This window comes from Perissodus microlepis, chromosome 13 (assembly GCF_051167445.1).
Source record: "Perissodus microlepis isolate ML-2025 ecotype Zambia chromosome 13, ASM5116744v1, whole genome shotgun sequence".
Taxonomy (NCBI): Eukaryota; Metazoa; Chordata; class Actinopteri; order Cichliformes; family Cichlidae; genus Perissodus; species Perissodus microlepis.
The window spans coordinates 1,463,020-1,476,694 of record NC_140473.1 but is presented as its reverse complement, the minus strand read 5'-3'; the positions used below and the strand labels follow the sequence as shown (position 1 = coordinate 1,476,694).

The 13,675-nt window shown below is 43.7% G+C and overlaps 1 protein-coding gene across 1 annotated transcript; it reads right to left on the bottom strand.

Moving 5' to 3' along the window:
- Nucleotides 1-10,570: 10,570 nt before the first annotated feature.
- Nucleotides 10,571-12,977, bottom strand: LOC146374465 (E3 SUMO-protein ligase ZBED1-like). The gene is made up of 3 exons (XM_084949212.1): nt 12,322-12,977; nt 11,705-12,054; nt 10,571-11,293 (listed from the first exon to the last, which is right to left on the bottom strand). The coding sequence occupies exons 1-3, from the start codon at nt 12,944-12,946 to the stop codon at nt 10,883-10,885; spliced, it is 1,386 nt and encodes a 461-aa protein (XP_084805338.1). The 5' UTR covers nt 12,947-12,977; the 3' UTR covers nt 10,571-10,882.
- Between the last annotated feature and the right edge of the window lie 698 nt (nt 12,978-13,675).

Sequence of the window (13,675 nt, the reverse complement as noted above, 5' to 3'; positions counted from 1 at the left end):
GATTTGAATGATGGGTCAGGTGCAGTGGCGGAGCGGGGGGGTGGCTTACTGGGCTTAAGCCCGGGTTGTTTTTTCAGAAGCCCGGGGTCTTTTGGAGTGTAATTTTTTGCCTGGCTGACAACTGTATAAAACAAAAACTACACACAATATTCGAAGCACATAGTACACACTGTGGGAATTTACGACTGTGCGTAAATCCCCCCTAATATTGGTATGATCCGAGCTCAGACACTAAGCGACTGAGCGAGGGGGCGGGGGGAGCTGCTACCTGCGAGTGCGCTGTTGGAGAAACGCAGCGAGGCAGACAGAGGAGAACTGAAGTTTGACCAGGTACCAAAGCAAATCATTCTTACTGTACAAATAATGTAAACATGACGGTGTATCACGAAAGACTGATATCAAACTGATCACTTGACCCATATTACGTTACTTGCTCTTCAAGTGAATCAACAAATGGTGAAATGAAAAGCCGAACAACAACAATGCTGTTTCTTTAGAGTCTTAGCTTACGTGTGTTTATTTCATATTTTCAGTTGTTACCCTCCACGGCTAAATAAACCGGTTTCAGTAATGTACTGATATACAAGAATGGACATAAGGGGCTTCTTTCAAAGAACAAACTCTGGTAGATGTTATTTTATATATTATGCTTTGTATGTTGTTCAGTATATTTCTATGCAAAACAAGAGGAATTTCAATACACAGCAGTATATTCACAGTTGAAACCAGATATTTACATACACTTTATGGAAAACACAAGAACATTTTTTTTACTGTACAACATCAATTTAGAGTAAACTTGTTTTGTTTTGGTTAAATAAATATTGAAATATCTTTTGAATTAGTTAAATGTCAGAATAAAGAGAGAGAACTGTCTATTTTTTATTACTTTCATCAAATTTAGGAGTACATATACACTTTATTGTTAATTGATAAGAAAACTCCAGACGATTCTATTCTGAGCTGAAGAAGCTTCTGATTGGTTAGTAGAGTCCATGTGAGTAAATTGGTGGCACACCTGTGGATGCATATAAGGCAAAACACAGAGCCTGTTTCTTTAACATGGGAAAATCGAGAGATGTCAACCAAAACACCTGGAAAAGAATTGTGGAGCTCCATAAGTGTGGCTCAGTTTGAATACAATTTGGTGCCATTTGCAATTAAGAAATACAGATAGTTTCTCTCTTTACTCTTAAAGTTAACAAATATGTTTTTTATATTTATCAATCTAAAAAAAAATAAACATTTAGTCTGATTTGATGTTACAATTAAAAAAGTGTTTTTATCTGAAGAGTTTGTAAATATCTGGTTTCAACTGTATATTTGATGATGTTGGTGTTTGGCTTGATTGTCAGCACAAAGAGGGAGAGAGAGGAACAGAGAGTGAGAGAGAGAGGAACAGAGAGGGAGAGAGAGGAACAGAGAGTGAGGAACAGAGAGTGAGAGAGAGGAACAGAGAGGGAGAGAGAGGAACAGAGAGAGTGAGAGAGGAACAGAGAGAGAGAGAGAGAGGAACAGAGAGTGAGAGAGAGAGGAACAGAGAGGGAGAGAGAGGAACAGAGAGAGAGAGAGAGGAACAGAGAGGGAGAGAGAGGAACAGAGAGAGAGAGAGAGGAACAGAGAGTGAGAGAGAGGAACAGAGGGAGAGAGAGGAACAGAGAGGGAGAGAGGAACAGAGAGAGAGAGAGAGGAACAGAGAGGGAGATAGAGGAACAGAGAGAGAGAGAGGAACAGAGAGAGAGAGAGAGAGGAACAGAGAGGGAGAGAGAGGAACAGAGAGAGAGAGAGGAACAGAGAGAGAGAGAGAGGAACAGAGAGTGAGAGAGAGAGGAACAGAGAGTGAGAGAGAGGAACAGAGAGTGAGAGAGAGGAACAGAGAGTGAGAGAGAGGAACAGAGAGAGAGAGAGAGAGGAACAGAGAGTGAGAGAGAGGAACAGAGAGTGAGAGAGAGAGGAACAGAGAGTGAGAGAGAGAGGAACAGAGAGTGAGAGAGAGGAACAGAGAGTGAGAGAGAGAGGAACAGAGAGAGAGAGAGAGAGGAACAGAGAGTGAGAGAGAGAGGAACAGAGAGTGAGAGAGAGGAACAGAGAGGGAGAGAGAGGAACAGAGAGAGAGAGAGAGGAACAGAGAGTGAGAGAGAGAGGAACAGAGAGTGAGAGAGAGGAACAGAGAGTGAGAGAGAGAGGAACAGAGAGGGAGAGAGAGGAACAGAGAGTGAGAGAGAGAGGAACAGAGAGTGAGAGAGAGGAACAGAGAGAGAGAGAGAGAGGAACAGAGAGGGAGAGAGAGGAACAGAGAGTGAGAGAGAGGAACAGAGATGGAACAAGAGCAGGTGAGACACACATGTTACTCAAATGGTTGTTTACCAAAAGTATCACCGTATCATAGGTACTCATGTATCTCGTACCTAGTGTTTCTTTTTAGGTTTGTTATTTTTTAAATTCTATATTTATTAAGTTATGCAGGCTTGTTTGCATAACAAGGCTAAATAATTATATAAACTTTTCTCAATCTAAATAGTGGACTTTGGTAGAATTAAAAAATAAGTGTAGTGCAGGTCTATGATGATTTAGTGCTACTATCATCTAGTTCTGATTTTGTCTTGGTTAAATCCTAAGTAGTCCTGATTTTGGACTGTTGTAGTCTTGTTTTAATTCTGGATCAGTTCTTGTCAAGAAATGTATTCTAAAGACACTTCTTCAGCTGAGAGTCAGAGAGTAGAAACACACACGCTGCAGTTTTTACTTGCAAGGGCAGTCACAGAGCGCTCGCACCCGAGAGTGGGGGCTCAGGGACTCGCACTCTGCCACTGCCCTAGTCTTTATTTATATACAACAGTAGGTGCGTTCGTTTATTACATTGGAATGTGGATGTGTATATGCGTGTGTGCGTGTGCCAGGAGAGACTCCTCTTCCTGGTACGGAGTGAAACTGCTTGTTCAGCTTTTATCTATCACTAGCAGGAACTGCTCCTTCCCTGCAATGATAACGGGTCACAGTGAATTAAAAACAATAGTCTGAGTCATAAAGAGGTCATCATGCAGTATTCTATCATTTGCAGACTTATATTATTAAAAGATTATACTGACTACTAAGTACAATTTTCCATTGACAGTTCTGGGTCTGGTTGAATTGGGGTTGAATTGCTGCTTAGTTAAAAAACTAGTTTAAGGTGTCCTGCGTATGTAGGGATGGGTATCGAAAACCGGTTCTTGTTGAGAACCGGTTCCCACTGTTTCAATTCCTTGGAATTGTTTGCCATTTTTGCAAACGATTCCCTTATCGATTCCAGTCGCCCCGAATGACGTCACCATGTTGCGGAGCGTCATTTACCTGGCAGGAAACATGGCGGCTCAAACGCTCAAAAGTTTGATTATACTTTACGAGAACAGATGACAACAGGGCAACTTGCAATACTTGCAAAGTAGATATTTCATTTAAGGGAGGAAACACTACGAATATGCAAAAGCATTTGCTCACAAAACACACGATGACCTTAAATGAATGTCGTGTTTTTAATTCCGCTCCGGACTCGTGAATCTCAACCCAGCAGCAGCGGTAACGTTTGCACGTCCTCTCCCGTTAATGCGGCAGGTAAATAATCAACTAACAGTGCATATTATGTTAGCGCGATCTGCCTTATTACAAAACCTGCCATTACTGTGCATTTAGGTGACCATGATGAGAGAGGCAGACAGAGTCTGGCTCAGATGCTGGCAGTTGTCGCTGCAGTCTACTGGTAGCGTCTCCTTTCAGGCCAGGATAGACGAATGTCACCGAGCAGTGACTAAGTTTGTGGTAAAAGGCTTGCACCCATTTGCCACAGCAGATGCCCCCAATTTTCGGTAAGTGAATGTGTTTAATTGTAGGCAGGGACATTACTGGATATTCTTGTGTAATTGCTACAGAAGAATATTTATGTTATACTTTGTTATTGCTACAGAAGAATATTTATTTTATTATTTTACATTTACAATTTTTTTCCCCCGGGGACCCTGTGACGCCCCATTGAAGAGCCGTAGGCTGGATCTCTTAAGATCTCACTGTTGGGTTTGTAAGGCCATGTTACTCCTAAATTTCTATCTTGTTCAAAGAGAAGATATAAAACAAAGTTCTAAGGTAATCGACCTTAGTGTTCTCCTTTTTTAAAAGAATCGATAAAGAATCGAATCGTTAAACAGAATCGAAAATGGAATCGGAATCGTGAAAATCTTATCAATACCCATCCCTATGCATATGTGATATATATTTTCCCCTATATGAAGTCATTCTTTTTTGAACAAAAGTCAAAACACAGCCTATTAATCTTTCAGTCATTTCTAACCCCTCCCCCCCAATCCCACATGCATCATGCCACCCTTTAGGGCTAAGCCCCGGGTGTATCAAATGTCTGCCTCCGCCTCTGGTCAGGTGTATCCTTTGTGGCCCACCATATCCCAGAATTCATAGCGCAGCCCCGCTAATTCCAGTTTCTGTTATTACTCTTTTGGGTCACAAAACAAACTTTATTTTCTGGCGAGAATGTAGCTGTGTAAACTTCAAATATCTGCTCTGTTTATCAAGACTTCACGTTTGCAAAAGTACTCCGACGTTTTCGGAGACCTCTCTTACCCTTCATCTCATCCTGGACTGTGGTGCTGACACTCACCAGTCCCCGGCCCCCTTCCTTCCGCTTAGCGTACAGCCTCAGGGTGCTGGACTTGGGGTGAAACCCTCCATGCATGGTAAGGAGCTTTCTTGTCTTGATGTCAGTGGCTTCTATCTCCTCCTTTGGCCAGCCTATTACCCCAGCAGGGTATCTGATCACGGGCAGGGCGTAGGTGTTGATAGCCCGGATCTTGTTCTTACCGTTCAGCTGACTCCTCAGGACTTGCCTGACCCTCTGCAGGTACTTGGTGGTTGCAGCTTTCCTAGCAGCCTCTTCATGGTTCCCATTCACCTGCGGGATCCCCAGGTACTTGTAACTGTCCTCTATGTCTGCAATGTTGACTTCTGGTAGTTCGATCCCCCTCCGTTCTGACTACCTTCCCTCTCTTTGTTACCATCCGACTACTGTCTCGTTCCCTCTTGGCATACAGCTTGATGTCATCCATGTACAGGAGGTGGCTGACAACTGCTCCATTCCGTAGTCGGTATCCGTAGCCAGTCTTGTCAATTATCTCACTGAGGGGGTTAAGGCCTATGCAGAACAGCAGTGGGGACAGAGCATCTCCTTGGTAGATCCCACACTTGATGGTGACTTGTGCTATAGGCTTGAGGTTGGCCTCCAGTGTTGTACACCACATCCCCATTGAGTTCCTGATGAAGGCTCTCAGGGTCCTGTTCAGGGCTTTAATAGTTTTGCAATTTTCATTAGTTTTTATTTTTATTTAGTTTTGACTTCAGATTTTCAATTTTATATCAGTTTTAATTAGTTTTTACCAATTGTTTGCTAGTTTAGTTTAGTTTTTATTTTTTTGAAAATCCTTAGTTTCAGTTTAGTTTTGATTAGTTTCAGTTATAGTTTTAGTTGTGTTTGCAAAAATTAAGTGTAACAAAATCCTAGTTTCATCATATCAGTCATTCTCTTCTGCTTATCCTTGGGTATGTTGCTATTCCAGCTACCATACCCTGCACCCTGGACAGGTCGCCTGTCTGTCGCAGGGCTAACACGCAGAGACAGACAACTCACATTTCCACCTATGGGTTCTTTAAATAAATAAATACATAAATGAATAAAGGCAGATGAACAACCATTGATACCATGCAACTATAAAATGTATATCTTGGCCCCAATGAGACTATTAACTCTTGCAGCACCGGGTGTTCGTAATTTTGGTTCAAGTGAATTGATAAACTTTTTGAAGGCAATTGACTCACACAGTTATGTAGATATCCCCGTCCTGTTGTCTCGGGATGCATCACGCTGCCTTGCCTGGGGTTAGCTTCTGTTTTCTGGGGATGAGGATTGAGTGTGCTCCCTTACCTTCTCAAGGTAAGCTAGGTTAGCCTTCTTGTGTGAGCTTTTCAAGTGCACTTTAAGGTTTGTGGGATTTTTTTCCCTTTAGAAATGTCCCTCATAATTTGTCTCTTTCCACTACAAGACACTTGCTTTATCCAAAACACAGTCATATTCAAAGTAATCCCAAATTGTACTCTGGCGCTTTCTCCCGACTTTTCCTGACATGATTTTGCGCGTGGACAGAGTAGCAACACAGACGACTCGACTAACATACTGCCACCTGCTGGCATAATTAGACAGCAAGAAAAAAATCTGGAAACTAAACTTCATTTTCACCCTTGACTATTGTAGGACACGCACACATCAATGAAAACTAAACACATTTTTGCTATAAATTCAGTTAATTTTAGTTAGTTTTGTGAACACTCATTACAGTTTCAGTTAGTTTTCCTTTTTTTGTTTTTGTTTTTATTTTTATTTCCGTTAACGAAAATGTTTTTTCACTTCTAGTTTTCGTTATTTCGTTAGTTTTCGTTAACGATAATAACCTTGGTCCTGTTGATCTTATATAGTTCCAGGCATTCCAGGATCCAGGTGTGGGGCATTGTGTCATAGGCCTTCTTGTAATCAATCCAGGCAGTGCACAGGTTGGTCAGTCTGGTCCTGCAGTCTCGGCTGACTGCTTGTTCTGCCAGTAGCTGGTGGTTTGAGCTTCTGGTATTCTTGCCCATCCCTTTCTGTGCTCCGCTCATGTATTGACCCATGTGCCTGTTCATCTTAGCCGATATGATGCCTGACAGGAGCTTCCACGTGGTGCTGAGGCAGGTTATTGGTCAGTAGTTGGAGGGGACCGGTCCCTTCTGGGGGTCCTTGAGGATCAGGACTGTCCGGCCTTCGGTTAGCCATTCCGGGTGTCTCTCGTGAACTAGCAGTGGTTCATTTGTGCTGCCAGGCGCTCGAGGAGTGCAGTCAGCTTCTTCAGCCAGTAGGCGTGAACCATGTCAGGGCCTGGTGCTGTCCAACTCTTCATACTGGAGACCCTTTCTTGGATATCTGCCACTGTGATGGTTACTGGACCCTGTTCGTGGAGGTCGCTGTGGTCTGCCCTCAGATCCACTACCCACTGAGCATTGCCGTTATGGGTTGTGTCCTTCTCCCATATGTTCTTCCAGTATTGCTCTGTCTCCAGCCTTGGTGGTGCTGTTCTCATATTGTTCCCCTGCCACTGAGAGTACACCTTGGCTGGTTCCGTGGAGAACAGCTGGTTTATTCTCCTGCCTTCTATCTCTCTGGTGTACCTCCTCAAGCGGCTGGCCAAGGCTGTGAGACGTTGCTTGGCAGTTTCCAAGGCTTCAGGTATGGACAGCTTCCTGTACTTCTTAGGCACCTTCCTCATCGCGCCTTTCTGCAACTCCAATAGTTGGCTAACCTCCCTCTGTGCTACCTTGATCTTAGCCTCTAGCCTCCTTCTCCATGGAGGGTACTGCCCCTTGTGGCTGTTCAACTTGTAGCCAAGCATCTCACTGATCACTGCTGCCGTATTGTAGATCAGCTTGTTAGTGTCGGTAATCGTGGCTGTAGGTATCGTCCGTAGTGCTGCATTAACATCATCTAGCAGACCTTCTGAGGGTACTTCACGTAATCTTGGTAACCGGCTACGGGGGATCCAGGTTTCAAGCTTGGCCATGATCCTATCTTTCAGGTCAGTTCCTCTCGCACTCAATGATCCTTATAAAACAAACACCCAGCATGCCCCTGCGGGCGGTTTATCCTTCAAGGTCGGGTCCTCTACCAGAGGCCTGGGAGCTTGAGGGTCCTGCGCAGTATCCTAGCTGTTCCCAGGACTGCGCTCTTCTGGACAGAGATCTCCGATGTTGTTCCCGGGATCTGCTGGAGCCACTCGCCTAGCTTGGGAGTCACCGCACCTAGTGCTCCGATTACCACTGGGGCCACCGTTACCTTCACCCTCCACATCCTCTCGAGCTCTTCTCTGAGCCCTTGGTATTTCTCCAGCTTCTCGTGTTCCTTCTTCCTGATATTGCTGTCATTTGGGACCGCTACATCGATCACTACGGCTGTCTTCTTCTGTTTGTCTACCACCACTATGTCCGGTTGGTTAGCCACCACCATTTTGTCCGTCTGTATCTGGAAGTCCCACAGGATCTTAGCTCGGTCATTCTCCATCACCCTTGGGGGCGTCTCCCATTTTGACCTTGGGACTTCCAGGTTATACTCGGCACAGATGTTCCTGCACACTATGCTGGCCACTTGGTTATGGCTTTCCATGTATGCCCTGCCTGCTAGCATCTTGCACCCTGCTGTTATGTGCTGGATTGTCTCTGGAGCATCTTTACACAGCCTGCACCTGGGGTCTTGCCTGGTGTGATAGACCCCAGCCTCTATGGATCTTGTACTCAGAGCTTGTTCTTGTGCTGCCATGATTAGTGCCTCTGTGCTGTCTTTCAGTCCAGCTTTGTCCAGCCACTGGTAGGATTTCTGGATATCAGCCACCTCCGCCACCTCCTCTATCTGCCGGTGGTACATACCGTGCAGGGGCCTGTCCTTCCATGATGGTTCCTCGTATATATATCCTTATATATATATATATATATATATATATATATATAGAGAGAGAGAGAGAGAGAGAGAGAGAGAGCCATGCTTCTTCTAAATACTGTCGTCACTTCTGTTTTTTAAAGCATTTTCTAAGGACAGCGCGAAAACAGTAAAGCAAGAAAGCCACCTCTTTCCCATCAGTGGAAAAATGTACTATGTCAACCAATTTTTAAAAAAGTCAACACGTGGGATTTGGTTGTTTAGGAAGAGTTGTGTCTACTGGCTGAAGACACAACTCTGGCCAGTAATCCAAGGCACAAAGCCACTGCAGTCAGGGTTGTTAGCCTGGTTACAAACAGGGGAAAGGTGGTCACTTGGAAGAACAAGCAGCCAAAAACACATCAATCCTGCATCTTCCTCAGAAAGGCTTGCCACCCACCTTTTCAGGTCTGGCGTCGTTCGAGTGTGGGTCTCCACGTCAAATCCTGGGGCCACCGATCTCGAGCTGAAACTTCCCTAAAATTTGGCCAGTTTCGGCAACTTCCAGTAATGGCGTTTACTGAGTAGACGTGTTTTAGGTGTGCTCTGCTACACGGTTCAGCATTTACCTGGCGAATGTACTTCTTTGAGATTTTGAATCCCAGTTTTGGATGTCTCTTGCCTTTGTCGACTACCCAAGATCCAAAAAATGTCAAAGTCAAAGGGCAAACAAGACCGAGACCGAGAAACTTGCGGCACCTGTAACTGCAGCCGAGATTAGCTTAATGCTCGAACAGCATAGAGCTGCATTGCTGGCGGACTTTAAGTCATCGTTCGAGGACTTGTCCTCTAAGTTAGACAATGTGCAGTCTGAATGCAGGACCATGGTTAACGCATTAACTCTTTGGAATTGACATACACTGAATTTGACCAACGTCTGGATCAATTAGAGTCCGAATGCTCTACGCTTCGCTAAGACAACAACTGGCTAAACTCCAAGGTGGCAGACTTGGAAGGTCGCAGCAGAAGGCAGAATATACGACTTGTGGGATTACCTGAGGACATTGAAGGTCCACACCCCACAGCTTTCTTTTCTCAGCTCCTCATCGATGTTTTTGGAGCGCAGGTGCTTCACACACCGCCCGAGCTGGACAGGGCGCACCGGAGTCCAGTTCCGAAATTGACGAAACCACAGCCGGTTATTCTGCGATTTCACCGGTACCAAATAAAAGACCTGGTAATCCGTGAAGCTCGTAAGAAAAGCGAGCTCAGCTACAACGGCCATAGGATCCGGCTATATGAAGATTACAGCCCCGGGGTGGTGAAGAACCGAGCTGAGTTTAAAGAAGCAATGTGTGAACTTTATAAGCGGGGATTTAAACTTGCGGTCCTCTTCCTGGCTAAACTGCGCATCATGCTGCCCACAGGGGAGAAAAAGTGGCTTACGTCTGCTTCAGAAGCCGATAAGTTCGTGCAGGGCTTGAGGAATGAAGTTGAAGCTTTAAGGCCACAGTGACTGACAGCTGCGAGTAAAGTGACTTGAATCCTTGCTGACTTACAGGCAATCGGACGATTACAGAGAAGGCAGGCAAGCACTGTATATTTCTGTTATTTCATGGTATACTAGTTGTCACTGTCTTAACAACTGGTTCTTATGTTTCTTTGGTAATATTTTGAATTAATGTTCAGTGATCCCTAGGATGTTTGATTTATAATGGGATATATAATAATAATAATAATAATACATTTTATTTGAGGGCGCCTTTCAGAAACCCAAGGTCACCTTACAAAAAACACAATTAATAAAAGGAACAGTAGTCATAAAATACATAAAATAAGTTAAAATTACAAAACAGAGCGTGACAACAGATAAAATCAGCATTAAAGCGAATAAGCCAGTTTAAACAGATGTGTTTTGAGCTGTGTCTTAAATACGGAGAGGTAGGGCTGCTCGATTATGGCAAAAATGATAATCACGATTATTTTCAATGAAATTGAGATCACGATTATTTCACGATATTTATTTAACAATAACAATGTATTGAATAATTGCTTCAAAGATTGTCAAAAAATAATATAAAATGATGTGCAAATTCTGATAACCGTGCAAATGTTTGCAATATAAAAAATAAATAAAAAAATGTAAACATTAATGTTTAGTGAACTTCAAACTACTGCATAATATTTATGCATACAAATAACCAAACATCAAGGCAAGCTGTGTAGCCACACAATGCACAATTGCATCAAACTGACATTGAGGTATGTCAACTAAAGTTGCTGCCTGAACAAAAATAAAATTAAACACTGAAAGTAGTACCTTTTATAAGAAATAAATAAAAACTAGTAGGCCCGAGTCCCATACAATCTCAAAATGGCTCAACAAAACATGGTTCCTGCAACCTTTCAAAGGTTTTTAGCCAAAAACACCAGCCTATTGACATGATCAGGCTTCAGGGATGCACGCAGGCAGTTGACAACATTTCCACCAGTGCTGAAGACCCTTTCTGATGAGGCACTTGTGGCTGGGATGCAAAGATATTTCTTTGCCAGGATGGAGAGTCGTGGGAAGAGGTTCTGTGATAGCTTCCACCACCCCAGTGGGTCTTCCTCTGTGTCCAGGGTCCCTGCCTGGAGGTAGGCCTGAAGCTCAAAAGCTATGGCCTGGTCCAGTTGAAGAGCATGTTCTGCACCTGGAGCTGTGCTGTGAGGGGCCTTAAAGAAGCTGCTTAGGCCCTTTTTCCTCTTCTTTTGGTTTGATGCACCATCATCAGCAACCTCCGTGTTACCAACGGGTGTCCCCATCACTGCAGCCTCCTTTAATGGGACAAATATAAAATGACAGCAACACAGAATGAGGAACCAGTTTTATCTGTCTCGGGTTTGGCATTCTAAAATACAATCCTTAAATAATTACTATAAATAATGATAGATGGATAGATAGATGTTTAGTATCTTTATAAATACCATGATGGACTTCATTTCCATTGTCAGTCTGACTTTTATTGTCTCTTGGCTGACCTCACTTACATATCTCAGTTTGAACCTTGGGTCCAGGACAGTGGCCATGTCAAGCAACTCTTGTGTTGGTGAGTCACCATACTTTTCATTTAGGTACTCCAGTATTCTCCTCTTGATGCATTTTGAGAGGTCTGTGTCATCATCTTGCTCAGCCAAGATTGAGTTGTTAAATAGGTGGAGTGTTGGTTTTATTAAAGACACACTCACATATTTCTCTCCAGAAAGTGCATCAGTGAATTCAACCAGAGGTCCCAGGGTCTTGTTGATGGCCTCAAGGACATCAATGTCCTGCCATGAGGGGATGAGGTGCCTGGTTCCTTTTTCTTGGGAGAGGACATGGGCAATGGCCTTCTGCTGCTCAAGGACTCTGGAAACCATGGCCTGCCTAGATCCCCATCTGGTTGGACATTCAGTCTTTAAGGAGTGGTCTGGCAGTTTGAGGTCTACCTGTGCCTTTTTCAGCTCTCTCTTTTTTTTCCAACTGAATGAAAAGGTGCTGACCACTTTTTTGCAGACCCCCACTGCACGCTCAATCCTGTGATCTTTCATGGCTCTTTCTATAAAAACATAAAAAATATAAACAAGCATTATCAGGATGATGATTGTCATTTCCTTGAGTATGAATGAATAAGAAAAAGTGATGGTAGCTTATTTATGTGTTTGTATAATTCATAGAAAATGTGTATGACTGTGAGAATGAATAAAAGTATCTCTGAATTTAAATTGTTTTTTATTTATTATATTCATTCGAAGCATTATGTTGTATACTTATTGAAAGAAAATCACATTATGCATCATATTCAGTAGGAATTAGGCCTACTCACCTATGGCCAAATGTAATCTGTGCCCAAAGCACTGGAGCCTCATCCAGCCATTCAGTTGTGCAGCCAGTATGACATTTGCAGCATTGTCTGTGGTTATACAGACGAGTTTACTCTCCTCCAGATCCCACGTAGCCAGTGCTTGTTTCAGACCTGCAGCTATGTTCTGCCCTGTGTGGTCTTCTGGGAAAAATGATGTCTGGAGACATTTCGTTTTCATGTTGAAATCCATGTCAATGAAATGTACCATGAGGCTCAAATATGGCTCCATGGTGCGGCTTGACCACAAGTCCGTTGTGGTGGCAAAATATTGGGCTGTAGCCACTTCCTTTGCGACACCATCATGACACTCATCATATAAAGCAGGAATCGCCACTCGACTAAAATAGTGACGAGATGGCAAGTTATACCGTTTGCCCAAAGTGTTGATTAGTTTCTTAAAGCCGGGGTTGTTCACTGTGTTAATTGAGCAGTGGTCTTTGGCGAGGAAAAACGTTACCGCGTTTGTTATCTCCTTGTGTCTCTGGGAGCTGGTGGGATATTTAGTCGCGTTGTACATGGTAGCGTGAATGGAGGTCTGTGAGGATGAAGCAGGTGTTGTTGAGGGTTTTTCTCTATGCTCCTTCATTGTTTGATCGTATGTCACTTTGTGAGCGGTCTTCAAATGATTGAATAAATTTGCAGTGTTGCTCTGTGGTGTAGCTACAACACCGTAGCAAAGTTTACACACTATATCGACTTGATCCACGTCTGACTCCGCGAACCCATAATGTTTCCACACCACTGAAGTAGTTTTACCTCGCTTTTCAACCAACGGCATTCTTTCTTTAGCAGCCATTATCCTCTCCTCTCCAAATAACGTCTGCTTAGCTTTCCTCAGGTACTCTTAATTGATGTGACGCGTGTTCGAAACACAGAGAGGTGCGCTCAATTTGCCACCTCGCGAGAGTAAAGCACGAGGGAGGTGCTAATAATCGGCTCAGTCATTTTTAATGATCGTTGAAAGCCCAGATCGTAATCGTGATTAAAATTCGATTAATTGAGCAGCCCTACGGAGAGGGAGTCAATATTTCTTAGTGCAGGAGGAAGAGAGTTCCAGAGCCGGGGAGCAGAGCGACTGAAAGCTCTGTTCCCCATAGTAATAAGGTGTGAGGACGGAACAGTAAGATGAATAGCAGATGATGATCTGAGAGGGCGGGAAACAGTGGTGATATGGAGCAGGCCACACAAATATGAAGGAGCAGATTTATGGATACACTTGTATGTAAGAAGTAAGATTTTAAAGTTTATCCTGGCTTCCATGGGCAACCAGTGACGCTGCTGAAGAACTGTTGTAATATGAGCTCTTGACGGAGTG